This window comes from Heterocephalus glaber, unplaced genomic scaffold (assembly GCF_053883595.1).
Source record: "Heterocephalus glaber isolate CG9 unplaced genomic scaffold, H.glaber_assembly_v1.0 deba00001461, whole genome shotgun sequence".
Taxonomy (NCBI): Eukaryota; Metazoa; Chordata; class Mammalia; order Rodentia; family Bathyergidae; genus Heterocephalus; species Heterocephalus glaber.
Window position 1 is genome coordinate 9,512,340 of NW_028258308.1, and position 18,993 is coordinate 9,531,332.

General features: G+C 36.7%; 1 protein-coding gene across 1 annotated transcript; it reads left to right on the forward strand.

Moving 5' to 3' along the window:
• The first annotated feature begins 5,817 nt into the window (after positions 1 to 5,817).
• Positions 5,818 to 10,118, forward strand: LOC147826730 (disintegrin and metalloproteinase domain-containing protein 25-like). Its single transcript, XM_087216930.1, is given in 4 exon segments — positions 5,818 to 6,690; positions 6,781 to 7,531; positions 7,533 to 7,923; positions 9,961 to 10,118. Coding segments are annotated over 4 exon segments (2,139 nt in total). The 5' UTR covers positions 5,818 to 5,851.
• The last annotated feature ends 8,875 nt before the right edge of the window (positions 10,119 to 18,993 follow it).

Below are 18,993 nucleotides of genomic sequence, written 5' to 3' on the forward strand. Positions count from 1 at the left end.
TCTTTTGATTGGGGAATTGAGACCATTGAGAGTTATTACTGATAGGTATTGACTTATTCCTGTCATTGTCTTGTTTTCCTATTGCTGATTTCCTATCTTTTTCTTCTGCTTAACTGCTCACTCTACCTGGTGCATTCATTCTTTGAACTTTTTGGCATTGTTAGCTTCATTGTCTCTACGATATCGGTGGGAAATTTTTGGAGGGGTGGTTCAATGGTAGTAAATTTTTTTATGCATTGCTTGTCAATAAAATGTCTTATTTCTGTATCAAATTTAAAAGATAGGTTTGCCAGCTATACCAGTCTAGGTTGAAAGTTGTTGTCTTTTAGGGTTTCAGACACTTTACTGCAAGTTCTCCTGAACTTTAAGGTTTGTGTTGAGAAGTATACGGCAGTTCTAGTGGGTTTTCCTTTACAAGTGATTTGTCACTTTTTTCTAACAGCTGTTAAGATTCTGTTCTTGTTTTGAAATTCCAGGAGTTAGACTATGATGTGTCATGGAGAGGATCTTTTCTGATCATGGCTATTTGGGGTTCCATGTGCTTCACTTATCTCTGTTAAATTATTTCCCCATATTTGGAAAGTTGTCTGCTATTATTTTTGTAAGCTGGTTTTTAAAGACATTTTCTCTGTCTTCTGATTTTTCACTATTTCCAATTAATCTTAGACTTGTCTTCCTTGGATCATCCAGCAGTTGTTGGATCCATTTTTTCATGCCCTCATTTTTACAACTGTCTCTCAAAAATTGTTTACTGACAAAGACCTATCTTCTAGTTCGGACACTCTGTTCTCACACTGGTCACTTCTACTACCCATACTTTAATAGAATTCTTAATCTCCTAAATTTCTCTTTGGTACCTTCTCATGGAATCTAATTATTTTATGTATTGTTCTATATCCTTTTGTTTAGCTTGTCTAGTCTTTTATTATTGTTTTCTGTAGACTCACTGAATGATTTTTTATTAGGTCCATTATCTGTGTAGTTATATCTTCTTTGAATTCACCAATGATCTTACTGATCTTTTTTATGGTTCTTGTTAATTTCCTCTAATCTTTATGAATAATTCAGCTGTCTGGATTTTATTTCCTTCCCCTCAATGACCTGCACAAATTCCACTTTGGTGTAGCTGGGAGTTTTGTAGGCATTTTTTTTTTTTGCCTTGTATTTCCATATTTCTATTTTTTGTTTGTGCTGAGGCTTGTGGGTTGATTATAGTAAAAGACATTTTGTTAGTATGGAGAACTCTAATTAATGACTGTAGTTTAGTGATGCACTCTGGGTTTGACTAACTACAGGCCTTTGCCTCTATCCCAGAGTCTCACCACTTCCTTTTATTTGAGAAGGGAGGCTGCCATGTATTTGGCTCAGCACTGGCTTTTCTTCAGTGAGCCACAGCATTGTTAATGACTCCGAGGCAATCCAGATATTGGCATGCAGGGAGATCAATTGATAGCAACAACTGTGTCACCTTGGCTATAGTAATAAAACAATAATGACAACTACAGAGATGATGAGCAGAATGAAAGACATGCTCAGTGACATATAAAAAAATAGAGGAGCTCAGGACCATGATGGATACCATGAAAACCCAGCATAGGAAAGAAATGGAAATCATTTTTGAAAAATATTAAGGTAGGCTTCCCCCAAATTCCGAGCTGCTCATTTTCCCTTCTATTTTTGATGTTAAAAACCCTAACCTTAGCTCCCTTTTGGGGCACATGCCTGTAATATCAGTCTTCTGGGAACCTAAAGGAGGAAGACAGCCAGTTTCAGCCCCACCTTTGTGAATTTGCAAGGCCCTGTTTCAAAATTTTAAAAATTGGGATGGGGGAAGTAGCTCAGTGCAAAAGCCCTTGTTTAATCAAGAGTTAAAGCAAACAAAAGTAAAAGCAAAATTCTAATCTTGATTCCCCTCTCAGCAATAAATTTTGTTTCACAAATGAACCCCTATATCATGATTTACAAATCTTCTTTGTATCTGAAAAAAAAAATACAGTAGTATCTCTGTTTGCAAATAATTTGGTTCTCAAACAAAAGCATTTGGCAAAATTTTGCTGTCCTGGTAAATTCCATGTAAGGTGACAAATATAACCAGAGCCGTCTTCCTCACACAAACACAAATGCAGCCATCTTCTCCAAAATCATAAGACAAATTGTTTATAAACCAAGGTACCACTGAATATATGATTGTGACTTTTGGCTCACAGTCCTGAAGGTGAACTTTCAAGGATAATGAATAACTAAATTTGTTTACATGGCTTCCCATAGCAGTTTGGTTAGGCCTGTCCCTCCATTGCAGCACTTTTAAACAGTGAGCTTGTCATTTTACCCATGAAATTTATTCCCTCACTTTTACTTTATTCGTATCTTCCCTTCCTGCTTCTGTTTGTGTATATTCTTACTGATAATAGCGCTCTGTAATAGTTAAACCTATTTATGTTCAGTTAATAAATATCTCCTTATTTAGCTAGCTCTTCAAAAACAATACGCAGATGATTACAGATGTCTTGTTCCCACCGAAAATGGTTTAAATTGGATTAAATTTTTCTCTGGAATATTTCAAGTATTCCATTATATAGTTTAATATTAAGGAAATTATGTAGGACCAAGGTGATGGCTTGACCAGAAATACAGAAATGAAGTGATTATATACTATGGAGAGAACATGAAAACAAGAGCAAGAAAAGAAAACTTATTGAGATTGAAGAAACACTCATGCTCACTGAATGGAGATAAGGAAATCAAATTTATTCATATTGAAACTCATTAGAAATCAAACTGGGTGGAGATAGTGGAGCCAGAGTGAGAAAGAAACTACCATGTGTTCTAATCCACTGAGAGACACTTGTTGCTAGGCAACTAATTCTAGAATTTAAATTAGCTACATCTGAAGGGAGAATTTACATTGATTTTTGTTATGTGAGGTCTCAGGTAAAAAACTTTCCATATAGACAGCTCTTAAAATAATCCATCACGGGGACTAGAACCAGAAAGATAATGGGACCCAACTATTAATCTCTTGGTAAGTCATCCAAGAGTTTAGTTCTTCCCTAGAGAGGCAAAAATATTTATTCAGGCTTCAGTACATACACACACACACACACACACACACACACACACACACACACACACACTAGAATGAAAGCAGTGACAGAGACCAAGGAACACTATAGAGATATCAAGCACAATGATGGGATTTGAAACTGGAGGCAATCAAGAAAGACAAGCTATCCATTGCCTCCACAAATTTGAGGAATAAGTGAGTGTCAAATGTGAATACAAGTTGTGATTAATTTGAACATATAATATTTAGGATGCTCAAAGGTGCTACTAAAATGTAGGCCATAGTAATAGGATGATGGCAAAATATGTTGAAAGATGAGTTGTAAAGTAAAATATAATGCAATTCTGGGTGATATGAGGATTGTGCACATGGATAACATTCTTGGCAGAGTTAAAACAGTCAGTCCCCAATGTTTTGTGGTTTAACCTGATGATTTGAGAGAATTGAGTTAATAATAAGGAAGAAAGTGATTCTACAATGAGGTGGAAATGACACTGGGTCTCCCAACTAATTATAATCCAGCATCCAGTGGACATGGCATAAGGGAATTTTTTTTTTTTTGGTACCGGGGATCAAACTCGGGACCTTGCTCTTGTGAAGCAGGTGCCAGAACCACTGAGCTAAATCCCTGGCCCTGCAAAAGGGAATTTTGAGAGTAGAAAGGTTCTTCTGTGCTAGGCTTCACAATACTGGGTAAAATGCTGTTATGTGAGGTAGGGAGAAGGGGTTCTCCCTAAAGAAGAGTGCGTAGAGAAAAAAAGATTGCTGCTGTTCATAAAAGGAAGATTCTGTAAGGGTCATCATAATGATCCTGAGTGGAACGAGTCAAAGAATATAGAATCAAGTCAAAGCAAAACTAAGGAGTAATGTGTCCTGGGTCTAGGAGAGATGAGTACTGAGTTTTGCATGATTCATTTTATATTACCTTTGTGTTATATGGTATTTCATTGATGTGCTTTAGATCTTGTTGAATTCACTCCTCATTAATTCTTTTTCTTAACCAGACCAGTAATGTTTAATCTCTTTCCTTGAATAATCTCATTAGTTCAATGCTCTGATAAAGTTTGTGGAATGTCTCACAACCATAATAAAAATAAGGATTTTATGTGGAATAGTAGATGCAATTTTACAGATTCATAAAAATATACCTTAGCCTAAATATATGTGCCTAAAATGAACATATTTAGGTCTGTATCATTTGGTTCATTTAGCCAAGTAGAGAGCATGGTGCTCAATAATACAAATATAGTTTATTAATATTTCATTCTTGTACTCACCAAGTCAGAGTCTCTGACCTAGTCTATGCTAGTAGCAGATTTCTGTTTTTCTCATTAGGGTTATGGGCTTTTTGACATTTGCTTTTGTATCAGTCAGCTTTTCCAGACACAATAAACAGCATCAACAATTTAAAAGAGGAAACGTTCAATTTAACTAATGGTTTGGGGGATTCTGTCCTTAATCAGATGGCTCCAAGTCAGTACCATCATGCCAGAAGGGCATGGCACAGCAAAGTTGCTCAGTTCATGGCAACTGGGGAGCAGGGCTGGAGAACACCACCAAAGAGAAACAAATGGGACAGGGACCATATACAATAGCCAAGCCCACATCTTCGTGACCCTCTCAGATACAACTGGGAGCATGTTCTTCTCATCCGCTAGGCATTTGTTCATCCAATGAATCTGACATATTAGGATTAATAGTCACAGCAGTTTTATATGATATATATATAGGTACATGTATGTATTTTTATTTATAGCTATCTTGAATGTTGTTGTCAGGAATTAGCCTATAATCTTTTAATCAAGCCTGAACTTTTGATGACATCAGGCTATGTAAGGAGTCTTACACCAAATATCCTGCTGCTGTTCATTCAATTCTTTTCCATCTCTGAGGGTAGAATTATTATTTTCCTAGAAATGTTAAATTCTCTTCCATTTAGTCATTGTCTAGAGGATTAAACATGTTTTATTTCTTAAGCATAATGGAATATAAGTACATTCAAATAATATCTATCAACCCTAATTACCCCACCCACTTCAGTTCGACTCTTACATTTTGTCTTACTGAAGGTATTCATGACAGAGGATATTAAGAGTTTTGAAGTATTAGTGATCCTTTGATACTTTTAAGTTTTTCAGGATTAGATGAAGGGCCAGGAAGGATTTTTTTTTCTTGAGTTACATATTGAGGTCCACGAAAAAATATAATATATGTGAACAGTTTTTATGTATTTCTCTCAGTCAATATTACTAGGTAATTTCTTATTTGAAATAGAAAATAATAGTTGTTTATATTGTTAACCCATCATATATAAACCAAGATTCTTCCATTAAAATAAGGTATACTTGTTTCCTTGATGACACTATTATTTTAAATATTTATAGTGGAATATTCATATGCATACATATATTTCGATAACTGTAATGAATCCATGTGTATTTCATCTAGGTTCAGTAGTGATCAATCTGTGGAGGTGGCTATTTTGGACACCAGTGTCAGACTCTCCCTCAGAAATATTTATAAGAAAATTTAATGCACTCAGTTGATTCATAGTTTGAGCCAAACATTAATCCATTTGAATTAATGTCTTTTTCTCCACATTAGCCTGAACACACTGAAATTCTTGTCTCTGCTTTTATTATTGTTCTTATTTTTAGTTGCTGTTCAGATGAATTGGCTTTACCGGAAGACAGACTACTAAATATCAGTGTTACATAAAACTAAATCAAAAGGATGAGACAGCCAAACTAGGCTCTGTGTGCTTTCACCCTTCATTTAAGAATAGCAATGGATGAGATCTTGGGACATATGAAGATCACTCTCCTGCTTCTCTGGATTTGGGTGCTTTCCTTTTTGACTACATGGCCCCACATTGGCCACAGTATTGACCTCAGTCCTCCAGAAGTGGTGAAACCCTTAAGGATAATTGGCACTTCTAGAGGCATGAAGACTATGAACTGGGTCTCTTACAGCCTACATCTTGAGGGCCAGAGATATATTGTCCACATGAAGGTAAAGAAGCTTTTAATGTACAAACACCTCTCTGTGTTCACCTACACAGACCAGGGTGCTCTCCAAGAGGACCAAACTTTTATTCTAAGCCATTGCTACTATCATGGGTATGTTGAAGGGGACTCCGAGTCTCTAGTTGCTCTTAGTACCTGTTTTGGTGGTTTTCGAGGAATGCTGCACATAAATGACACATCTTATGAAATCAAGCCCAAAAATCATTCTACCACATTTGAACATTTGGCATATAAAATGCACCCTGAGGAGGCCCAATCCCAGCCCTTCAGATGTAGAATAAGAGAAGAAGACACAGAAAAAGGATGGCAAATGAAATCTAAAGAAAATAATCATTCCACTCTGATGCAAAATTCCTATAAAGAGTGGTATGTTCACCAATAGTATAACAAAGTTGATTTTGTGGTAGACAATGTACGATTCCTTTTTAGACAAAGAAATGTCTCACAAGTTAATATGGATATAATATTATGTGTAAATTTAGTAGATTCCTATGTTAAAACAATAGGTGTTAATATAGTAATCATGGCAATTGAGATCTGAACTGACAAAAACCCCATTTCAGCGCTCAATATAGAAGAGATGAGAGAATCATTTTGTTCGTGGAAAAATTGAGGCTTTCATCAACGTGTGGCTAATGATGTTACAAATCTTGCCTTTAAACAAAATATTTGTAGTAACTCTATTTGCAGTGTGACTCAGATGGGAATATGTACAACAGTTAGGGATTGTGGAGTGGAGTGTCATATGGATGACAACCTGCTTCAGTTTGCAACAATTACAGCTCATGTGTTCAGTCACCTTATAGGGTTCACACATACCTCTCCATATTGTGTATGTGGGCAGGACATATGCATCATGGATAGTAGTGTCCAGATTGCACATGCATTCAGCAACTGCAGTTATGCCACACTTCTGCAGAGTCTTTTGGGAAGCACAAAGTGTATGTATGATAAACCTCAGAAACTGTTCAAATACTCATACTGTGGGAATAGTGTGGTTGAAGAGGGAGAAGTTTGTGATTGTGGTACCACAAAATCATGTGCAAATGATCCATGTTGTTCAGAAAGCTGTGCTCCGACTCTTGGTTCTGCTTATGTTTTAGGGCTTTGCTGCAAAGGCTGTCAAATCGTAGAATCTGGCACAGTGTGTAGAGAACAATCCAATGAATGTGATTTGCCAGAGTGGTGTGATGGATATTCAGCTGTGTGTCCAAACGATGTGTATGTGGAAGATGGGCTTCCTTGCTTGGGCAAGGTCTTCTGCTATGAAAGGCGATGTAATAACCGCAATTACCAATGTAAGGCAATATTTGGTGAGGATGCCAAGAATACAGAATTAGGTTGCTATGCAGAAATAAACATCCAAGGTGATTGCTTTGGCCACTGTCATAAAGAAAACCAGACATATACAAGATGCAGTAACTCAGATGCTCTGTGTGGTTAGAATTCAGTGTGATAATGTAAAAAAACTTCCTGAATTGAAGGATCACGACACTCTCATTTGGACTCATTTGAATCCTCTGAACTGCTGGAGCACTGACTACCACTTTGGGATGAGCACGCCTGACATTGGTGCAGTGTACAATGGTACAGAGTGTGGTACCGGGAAATTTTGCATCGAAGGGAAGTGTGTTCCTGTACCTTTTTGGGTTAATGCTTGCTTACCTGAAGCCTGGCATGGGAGAGGCATATGCAACAATAAACATCACTGCCATTGCAGCTATGATTGGGCTCCACCCACCTGTGAGGTCAGTGGTGATGGAGGTAGTATTGACAGTGGCCCACCTCCTAAGAGAAAAGGGACCCATACTTTCAACATGTTCAAGCAACAGGGTGATCAACTAGTTCTTTTTATCTGCATTTGTGTTTTGATTTTATGTTTACTAATTTTGCTTTTGGTTTTACACAAAAAACTACAAAAGAAAGATGAAGAAAATGTTCCAGCTCCACCTGAGGCAGAAAACCAAAACGTCCAAGCTTCACCGGGGAAGCAGACCAAAATGTCCAAGATCCACCCGGGGAAGCCAGGCAAATAGCCAATGCTCCACCCAGGAAAGCAACCCAAAAGGCTCCCAATAAACCTAAGAAATAATGGCACAAAGTTACAATTTTTAAAAATAAACTAAATCCCAATGAAATTCCCATTTATTATTTTTAGTGTTTTGGTAATAGAAATATGATTGTATATGTCACAGACCACTGACAGAAAATCTCAGTTACTTCATATATCTCAGGATACAAATATCAGCTTGCCCATAAATGAAGACAACACATGGCAGTGTCCTATGTTTCAATATTTTAGGAAATGATAGTGGTTTACTTTTCACAGAGCCAATGTTTTTGTGTTTATCAAGCAAAAGTACAGCTCATAAGGGTGTGTGAGTGTATGTGTGTGTGTGTGTGTGTGTGTGTGCATGTGTGTGTTTTAATTTGCTACTCTCATTCCCAAACCTCTTGCTTCCACTTTTGACTTTGATTCGAATACTGGAGACAGGAAACTTGCACATTGCATGTCTTTGACAGGCCACTCATTAGTTCCTACCAAAAGGGGAGCTAAAGGGAGACTGGAAGTGAACAATCTGACATCTGTTTATGTCAGTGTTGCCTCAGGAAGACCTTTCACCGGGCACAGCTGAAGTTTTAAGAGAACACATTGTTGGTATCATTAAAGAAAAACATTAACACAAATTAAATTTAGTAAATTTATGTGAGCAAGAATTAATCTTATTTTGGACTTCACTCAGTACCAGGACAGGTTTAGAGATCTCCACGTAGGGACACTGGCAGACTGAAAAAGCAGTGATGAATAGAAATAACTAGATTATTTATAACTGGGTGTTACCTTATCTGAGCATAATATGATGAGGTTTCTGCCTTACATGGGCATGTTAGGGATAGTAGCAAGTTGAGATGGATTGGATTTCAGTTGAAATCCAATCTGAGTTTCAGTTTGAGACTCAGGTATTTGTTGCGGGAATATATTCAAGTGAGTTTACAGTTTGTTGATATTTCAACTTTGATTGCAGTTTGCTATAAATCTATGTAAATTTAGTACAACATTTACCTTTATAAGCAGTTTAAATTTCTATGGATTTAGTTAGCCACAGTCAATAAGAGTTGGAAATTATTAAGTGGGAAATTACAGGAATAAGTTTTAAATTTCTCTCTCTCTTGCAACAACATGGTGAGATCTCTTACCATCAGATTCTGTCATTTCCAGTATGTGAATCATCACTGCATCCACTGTATCCCCACTGTGTAAGGCATCTGAAAGTTATTGTCTCAATTAACATATCAGTTATGAGAATTACTGTCATGGAATTGCAATGACTGTTTTCAAAGAATTCATTTTAATAGAGCTTGAATAACATTTCGGAGGGACAAAGAGAAAGATCACATCCAAATAAATTTTATATATGACATTCTTATAATTCTTTTATTTTATTATTGTATTGCTATTCTTCTAAGTATATTGTTAAAGTTTATGTCTGTCAACATTTATTCTTTTATATTTTTCTATATCTCTCTTACCACATTTACTTACAGTTAAGAATTTCATGATTTGATGATGTGATATGAATTTTTATTTTTATGCTCTTTGTGGCTAGACTGTTCTGCCACACATATTTAATAATAGTATTCATTCACATAGTGCTATATTTTCCATATAGGGTGTGGGCCCAATAGAGTGTTCAATATCCTTTTTTATATGTCTCCTGATAAGTGCTTTCATTACTTATCTATAGTTTCTTATCTAAATATTTTAATAATAGTAAGAAAACAATAGCCATTAAAATAAGAAATTTATATGAATTTATTTTATTTTACTTTACTCATTTCTTCTTTGTTATGGTTTCTTTCAAAATGTAGGTCCAAACTGCAAACTAACTTATATTGTTTGTCTTCTGGAAGAACTTCTTTATTTCTTGCCTGATAGGTCTGTTGTCAGCGACTACATTATCTTTGGATATAAGAATGAGAACAGTCGCTCTCCATTTGTCCAAGACAAATGGACAAAATTAAGTTAAAAGAATTTATTTTTTCTCTCAGCCCTTGAAAGATAGATTTGATGTTACCAATTTGCATCATTTCGTGAGAAAAGGTGAGTATAATTCCTATTGTATTTTTTTCTGGAAGTTTGCTGTACTTTACTAGGCTGCTTCCTTCCAGAATTCTGTTTCTCACTTTTCCTTTCTCATTTGATAATAGTATTTCTTTGAAGTATGCAAGCACACACACTCTTGTGTGTGTGTGTGTGTGTCTGGGTGTCCATGCATATGTGTGCATGTGCAGATGTTTACCATGCTGGTTGATTTCTCAGTTTCCTGGAATGGATTATTTTTTATCATTATTTTTTGCTAATTTTTAGCTCATTCCTTCTCTTATTCTTTGCCCTTACTGTTTCCATTGCACAAAATTTACTGTGGATATTATCTTATATTTCCTGGATGATCTTTTATGTTCTTTCTTTTTAAACTTCATTTCATTTTTAATTTTGCTATTGACCTATGTTCAAGTTCACTTCTTAATTTCTGAATACATGGATCAAATCCCCACAATGAATATAATAATTATGTACTGCAAATTGTATGAAAAATACTATATTTAAAAAGACAAAAGATAGTTGTGTGACAAAGAAGCTGTTAGTAGAGTATTTGCATTTTCTATTATATCACTTTTCTGGTACTTAAAAGAAATGTATTCATTACATAAAATAAGCATATGCTATTATTAGGTTGTTGAAGTTATTGATAATGTTTTTATTAAACTTTAAATCTCTATAGGATCTATAATCATAATCCCTCTTCAATTCCTATGACTAAAAATTTAATTTCTCTTACACTACTTTTTCATCAGTCTACCCAAAATTTACCACCTTCCAAGCTTATTGTAAGAATAATTCTGCTGGAGTTCATTTTTCTTGTTAACTTTTAGTTAGAAAGGAATAATTAATTTCCATTGAGATTGGGGTTTTTTTGCCTATAGTTATTCAAAAATTTCAATCTGTACATGTTAAGGTCTCATATTGCCAATTAGTATTAGGTTTAATTTCATTATTTTTAATACATTTACTCTCTATTATTTAAAGAGTTTGTATTTAAACATTTGTTAGGTTTTTATGGGGTATATCTCCAAGTATGTGCCATATGTATTGAGGTTTCTGCATTTCTCAACTATATTTTTTCTAATATAAATTTATACGGAATGATAATCTTAAACATGAGAGTTTTGGAGTTATTAAATGCAAAAAGGACTTTATTTTTCTCTCATTTTTATTAGTACATGCATGTGGTACATATATTTTTTAAAATTTTTTTGTGATACATATATTTATAATATTTTCAACTTTAGATGTAACATGCTTTTGTTATTCATTCTGCAGCTAAAAATCAATGAAAGATTTGCGTATTTGACCTATTACATATTATGTCTCCATGATCTTCAAATAATATATTTGTCCCATAAATGTTACCTCTCTCCTTAACTGTTTTTTTTATGATTGATGAATATCACTGATCTAGAATGTATATCTTGGTATTCTTTGAACTTCACTAAAACATCTTCACCCTTATCATCTTTCAGGTAGCTCTGACTTGAAAAACTTCTCTTTGTTGTATTTCTCATAGCATATATGGAATCAGTTGTTACCTCCTTAAAGTTACTCATAGTTTTAACTTCCAACATTATAAATTAGCTTTGCACATTAAAAACCTTTATAAATTGGATTATATATCATATAGTCTTTAATATCCAGCTTATCTCATTCATTATGTCTCTAAGTCTCACAATCAATGCATATGGCAGGAGCTCATTTTCATTCTGTGTAGAATTCTATTATATCAGTGTATCACAATTTATCCATTCTACTGTTGATGGACTTTTACATTGTTTACAGCTTAGGGTCATAATAAATAATGCTTCTGAGAAAAAAATAATGTCTTTGTCTTTTTATTTCTCTGAGGTCACATGTGAACTTTATGTTCAAATTTTTACAAAAACTCTCACACTCTCCCAGTGCTTCCAAAATATTGAAATTCCACAAACAATGGTTTCAAATTGTTTCTTCACATTCTCATCAAGATCAGTGCTGCTTTTTTGTTATATCCTTTCTAGCAGATAATTTGAGGTATTTCTTGATCATTTATATATGAATCTGCCTAAAAATTAACAATGATTTGAAACTTTCTATGTTCCTTTGTTATTCATATAGCCTCTTTACTACATGTCTGTGCAAGCTTTGTCCATTTTTACTGGATTTTTCTCTTATTTAGAAGGTATAAGAAGTTATTACACATTCAGAACACAAATCCTTTGCACCTATATAATTTGCACATATTTTCTCTTATTTGGTAGGTTGCCTGTGTTCAATGGTTTTCATTAAACACAAAATGTTTATGTGTGATGCATTTAGCATTTGTTTAGCATTGTTTTATGAATCATGCCTTTGGAGACATATCTAATTTTTTTTCATCATAAAGCTCATACATTTCTTTAAAATCCCTAGTGGTAGATACTACTAGTAATAGTAGACTGAAAGCATAAAATAATGAATAAATAAATCTCTTGATCAGAGAGTACGTACTGAAGTAAATTAATGGTTAAAAAAGTGAGAAGTGAGGTGAGTTCCATCATGGTGGAGTACAGCTAGCAAGGCACTGTCAGATGCTTGGAAGATACTCCAGGAGAATGCTTACAAGGATCCTCAAGTACTTGGGAAAGGGGGAAAACAAAATCCTCTAACAGTACAGGAAAACAACTTGATAGAGAGGCTCACCAGTTGATATCCAGTATCTGGGGTGCTGGTGTAGGAAAACAGGGGCGATACTTGATCCTGCAACTAGTAAAATGTCAAGAGTCAAGTGCCTTTCAATCCAGGTACTGATTATAGCACAGGTCTGGTCAGAAAAAACACACCATTCTGGGAGAGTACCTGCCTCCTGAGGGAAGGTTGCTGAGTGTGGTGTCCAGCTGCACTCTCAGGTGGCTCTCAATTCCAGCATAGCTTACACCATCAGTCTGGCAAAAACACCACCTTAGGAGAGTATCTACACCCATAAGGGAAGATGCCAAGAACACTAAGGCCAGTTGGCCTGCTGTGTGCATTCTCCACAGAGCAGGTTGGCAGCTCACAATCCGGGCACTACCTGAAGCTCAGGTCTGATGTAGCCAACATCTTGGGGTAGTGTCTACGCTCCTGGGTGAGGAGGCTAAGTCCGGCAGGAACGGTTGGGCTGCTGCATGGGGTGCTCAGCTGAACAATCAAGCTGCTCCGGATCCTGGCACTGATCATAACTCATGTCCGGTGAAAAGGAGATCTTGAGAGAGTGTCTAATCCCCTGAGGGTACAAGCTGCCTTCAGTGGTGGCAACTGAGCTGCTGTGAGCTGTACCCAGTAGAGCAGTGGAGAGGGTTTTGATGCCAGCATTTATTACAGGTCCAGAAAAAACATCAACTTAGGAGAGGAGACCAAGTGCAGAGCAGTAACTGGGCTGCCACACTCCTGACCAGCTGAACAGTCAACTGTCCAACCCCAGCCACCTGTCCAGCTCTCTTCACATGAAGAGAGGGAACCCAGACAGTTAGATACAAGCAGAGAGGACCTTCAAACTAGGGCACTAAGGAAGATGTGCTCCAGAAAGTAAATCAGAGGGTGGTGACTGAATTAGGACTGTTGAGGCCTAGAAACAGAAAGAAGTAAGGGAAGAGTCCTGGATTGGGACCCAGAAACAGGCAGGGCATGCAGCAGATGTGACCAGTGTGATCCTAGCTATAGGAAAGGGACAAAAGAACAGTTCCAGAGTGAGCACTTCCACTGGCATCCAAATCACCAGCAAGTTTTGTGTGGAAGAGGTAACCCACCACCAACTCCACCCTACAAACACTACAGAAACTCAAGTTTGTACAGGACCCATCCCACCACCTAGCAAGGACTGCTGAACTAGCTCACATGCTTTCCAGACCATTGGCCCCCAGACATTGCAGAGGCCCAAGCAGAAAGGCTTCTCCCTCCAAGCTTTGAATTATCACTGAATTCCTGAGCTGGATGGAGAATCTATGAGAGGTGTGAACAAAGAGATTAGAGTTCAGGGAATGTCAGAGAGGACTGGTGAAAGCTGTTGGGGATGCTCAGATAGAAAAGCATGGAAGGATAAGATGTAAATACCTGTGTGGCTATCCATGGAGGGAAGAAGACAGGCATGAGAGCACCCCAGCACCCACAGATCAGTAGAGGATCTGGTACTTGAACAGTCCTTCTCAGCCCCACCCTCATCTAAAATAGTTGAAAGCATCAGATCATAGGACAGAAACCAAAAAAATCTGGCTAGTCATATGCACAGAAGCACATCTGAAACATAACAGAACTCTAGCAGAGGAAAGAAGAAGCCATCTCAGTGGTTTCTGCAGAGAGGCCCTTTTACTTTTGTGTTGTGTGTGTGTGTGTTCCTTTTCTTTTTCTCCTTTCATTTTGTTTATATATGTGAGATGTTTGCAGAATGGAGAGAACAAATAAGTAGTGCTTTAGTTTAAGTTCACAAAAAATGGAAACACAGGAAATTCCTTAATTCCCCAAAAGCAGATGTTAAAGGCATTGAAGTAGAAAACATTATAGGCAAAGAACTAAAAACTCAAATGCTTAAAATGTTGAAAAGATCAAAGAAGAGAAAAATAAGCATATACATAAGACGCTTAGTGAGTTTAAAGAGGACTTAATTAAACACATAAAGTGCTTAATATACAGAATGTTCACTGAACTTATAGAAAATACAAACAATAAGCTGAATCAATTAAACAAGAAAATATAAGGTATGAATGACCATTTGGTAATAAATTAGAAATTATAAGATGAAACCATGCAGAAATCCAGAATATGAAAAATTCAATTAAAGTATCTATAGCATATAACACTAATGTGAGAAAAGATTCTGTGAACTAGAAAATGAGTTTGATGTAGAAGATCACGTACTCAGTGACCTCATCAACCTCAAAACATCCAGCCATGATAGAAATTGGATCAAAGAACTTCTTGATGACTCAAAAAAATAAAAAAAAAACCCTTAAAAATTGTTGGAGTAAAGAAAATATCAGAAGATGACTCAAAATGTACTAAAGATTTATTCACCAAAATCATAGCAGCAGTAAGGAATGCTAGGTAAGGAATTGAATTTTAAGATAACCAAGGGCTTATAGATCCCAAAGTAGCCATGACAAAACAAACAAAAAACAAAAAACTCTCCACAGCACATATTACAAATTACCAGAAAAAGGGGCAACCCACTTTCCAGTCCCTCTTCTGCCTCTCTTAGGCAGAAGCTTTCTTTCTCTCAATAAATTTTTTCTACTCTTAACCTCTGTTGTTCCTAGAATTCATTCTTCAATTTTAGAGAACATGAACTTACATTTTGAATATCTAGTAGATTTGGGAGTTACATCTCTTCCCCTATGCCATTTTGGAGGTCTTCCACCAAGATTACTGGTCAGAGGTAAGAGTTTGCTTTTGTTCCATAGGCTCTAACTTTGGTCTTTCTGCTTCATAGAATGTAAGTTTATTTCATAGGCTATCAACATTTGTTTCATAGATTCTGGCCTTTCTTTTGCCTTTTGTTTCAAAAGTGTCTTAATTTTAACTTGTGTGTTTTAAATGTTTGCAAATTTCTTCTTTTTCTTATGCATTGTCTTTTGTTAAAATTACACTTTATTGGGCCAGGCATTTAGCTCAGTGGTTTCGCCGCCTGTTGTGCAAGCACAAGGGCCCAAGTTCAATCTCCGGTAGCAAAAAAAAAAAGAAACAATTTGAAATTACACTTTATTCTTGTTTTGTATATGTTGCTTTTGGACTTTGTTGCTTAAAAATGTTGTAAAATGGGTCTCTTATAAAACCACCTCAGATAGAGACAGTTCAGGCTTTTATCTGGCCCCTATAGAATGCCAAACAGTGGTTACTTTGCCAGCTAGTAATTGGCTTTAGGGCAGCTGCCACTCTCAAAGCAGAGGACAGGTTTCTCCAGTTGCCCTCTGGTGAATCCCCACTGACACCATTGGTGGGTGGAATGTTGACCAGGTAGGCAGTTGGGTTCCTTTTGGAGACAGATCTCTGATTGTGTGGAAACTGAGGTGACAACTGAGGGGTCAAGGCCAGGGCTACCCTCTGGCAGATACCCAAAGGTCCCTCAGAAGAAACTAGCTCCTGACAGCCCGTCCGGGTAATCAGCAGAAAATCTCCACATCTTGTCCCTATGTGGACTCCTCAGTGAAGTGAAAGGGGAACTCTGTCAGTGATCATCAGATATCCTCTGTCTCAGAGTGATCTGAAACGATGCCATCAGAGTCCTTTCTTAAGCCTCCATTAAGATTTGAGCTACAGGTTTGGACTGCTTTCTCTATTAAGACAGACCTCTAGACAAATGTACAAAACAAATCTTTGATAGAGTAAAAACTACCTGAACCTTTTCTCCCTCCTAGGTGTGGTCTTCATCATTTATGTTTGTAGGGGAGAAAAATGCCTTTTCTAATAGGTTATGGACTTTGGAACTTTGAGTGTGGATTTACAGAGTGCTGTATGGTGATTTTTGGATGTTTAACCAGTTTGAGCTTTATTTGGGCTTTTTCCTCTCTGCTAGTGAGTTAAAAACTCCACTTAAACTTTTCTCCAACTTGTTGGGAGTTCATTTCAGAATCCCTAGCAGTCAGACTGCTCTTCCTTCTGGAAAGTCTGACTAAGGCAACTCAAAACAACTCTTTTGTCTTACACTAGGGAAAATAGCAATCAGTAACTTGCATTTGTGTTTTTTACTCATTAACTACAATAAGGGACTATTTTGGCCAAGCTTTCTCTTCCTTCATGCATGCACATAAGAAGTTGATAAAGGTGCCTTTACTTTGTAGATTATGGCTGTTAGGAGGACCTATGAGTTTCAAATACTTAGTAAATTTAAAATGGACCTTAAAGCAGTAGGCTTGTCTTGCTAATAAAAGTTGTCCAAATGACTGGATAGACAAGAGAAATTTCTCAGAGTTTTCTCTACCCTAGGGCCCAGGACAGAATCTCTGATTTACCATCTCTGGAGATGATCTCTTTTGCAGAAAAAGTGCCCTAATTTAACTGTTAGCTTATTTTCCTCTCTCCTTCAAGGAACTAGAAAGCAGTGGTTTAAATCTCTTGGTTTGCTACCAATACTTCTTTCTCTAAACATGATTGTTATGGCTGAAGTCAGTTGTAACCTGTGCTTTAAGAGTACCTACTGAAATAAGGATATGAGTTACCTGATGAAGATAAGATTGTGAACTGGTAAAGGGCAGATAGTCCAGTCTGGTTTTATTTTCTGGTTCTCTCTATGAACAGTAGCTACCTACCCTGGAGTGGTATAAACCTTGGGGGATGCCCTGGAGTTGCCATAGGGGGCACAGGAACCAAGCAGAGACTTATGGGATGCCATATTTGTTTCTTTTGTTTCATATTAGGAACTCCATATCTGAACCTTTTATTCCTTTGGAATATATTAAGGAGCAATTTAGTATTTCCCTACATCTGTATGTGGTATGCCTACCTCCTAAAGCCAAGTACACAGAGGAAAGTACTATGATGCTATCTCACAATTAGAATTATACTGTAAAAGAGAGAAAATGGTCAAAATAATCTTATGTTGAGATTTTCTTTACATTATGAAATAATTCTTGCTTGTGTTCAAATATAAATGTGGGTCATAGGAAAATGAGAGACAGCTCACTCTTAAGGCATTCAGTACCTCTAAGCCTAAGGCTACTCCTCACCTTTAGAACTCAAGAACAAAGTTTCCAAGACAACTTTAAGCCTTGGCCACCAGATGCTGAGGGTGGAATTTCTAGGCCAGTCATAATTAATCTCTATGAAGCTATATCCATCCTTAGCTAAGTTGTTCAGGTCTCTCAAAGACAAAATCTCTTGCAGGAAGTAAATGGTGAATGTGGGGCTACCTGTGTTCAGGTGTCTTTTTCTCTCAGTGATCTAAGACATTAAATGAGTCCTAAAAGAGTTTTCAGATGACCATGATGTGTACATTGAGGTCTTTAGAGGACTTACTCAGACCTATGGCCTAGATTAGAAAGATGTAATGTTGCTCTTAAATCAAACATTGATTTCTAATGAGAGACAAGAAGTATTACAAGCTGCTACTACATATAGAGACAGATATTTTAATTTTGGAAGCTCAAAAGACAGGCAGCCAGGAGAACAACTGGTTTCTACTGGAACACAAGCAGTTCCTATACAAGGGCCCCACTGGCCTGCCAATCAGATAGGAGATTAAATAGAAGACATTTTCAAGCATGTATTCTTGAAGGTCTAAGAAACATGAGAACTAAGTCCTTCAGTTATTTTAAATTGTCAACTATTTATCAGGAAAAATAGGACATCTCTACATCCTGATTTGATAAATGGAAATACTAGTTTCTCCAAGTCACAGTCTTGTAATATGCAGATGGTATGCTGTTATGTGGCCCCTCAGAAGAGCTTTCTAGCTAAGATATCTGCTCTGCTGAATTTTCTAAGAGACAGGAGTTATAATATTTCTAGATTTAAGGCACAACTTTGTAGCCTTGAGGTAAAATACTTAGGCCTTATTATATCTAAGGGAACCCAAAGACTGAGGGAAGAAAGAATTTAACTGATTATTTCCTTGCCACAGCCCACAGCCAAGGAGATTCCTGGAAATTACAGGCTTTTTTCACCTTTAGATAGCAGGATATAATGAGATTGTGTGACCCCTCTATTAGCTTATAGAAAAGCCCAAGAGACAGACACCTGGGAACCTTATTCCCAGAATGCTCTCTAGAAGTTCAAAGAAGCACTTCTAAGTGCCTAACTACAGGACATCATTTCAGTTTGTATGTTAATAAAAGGTGAGACATAGCTTTGGGAGTGTTTCT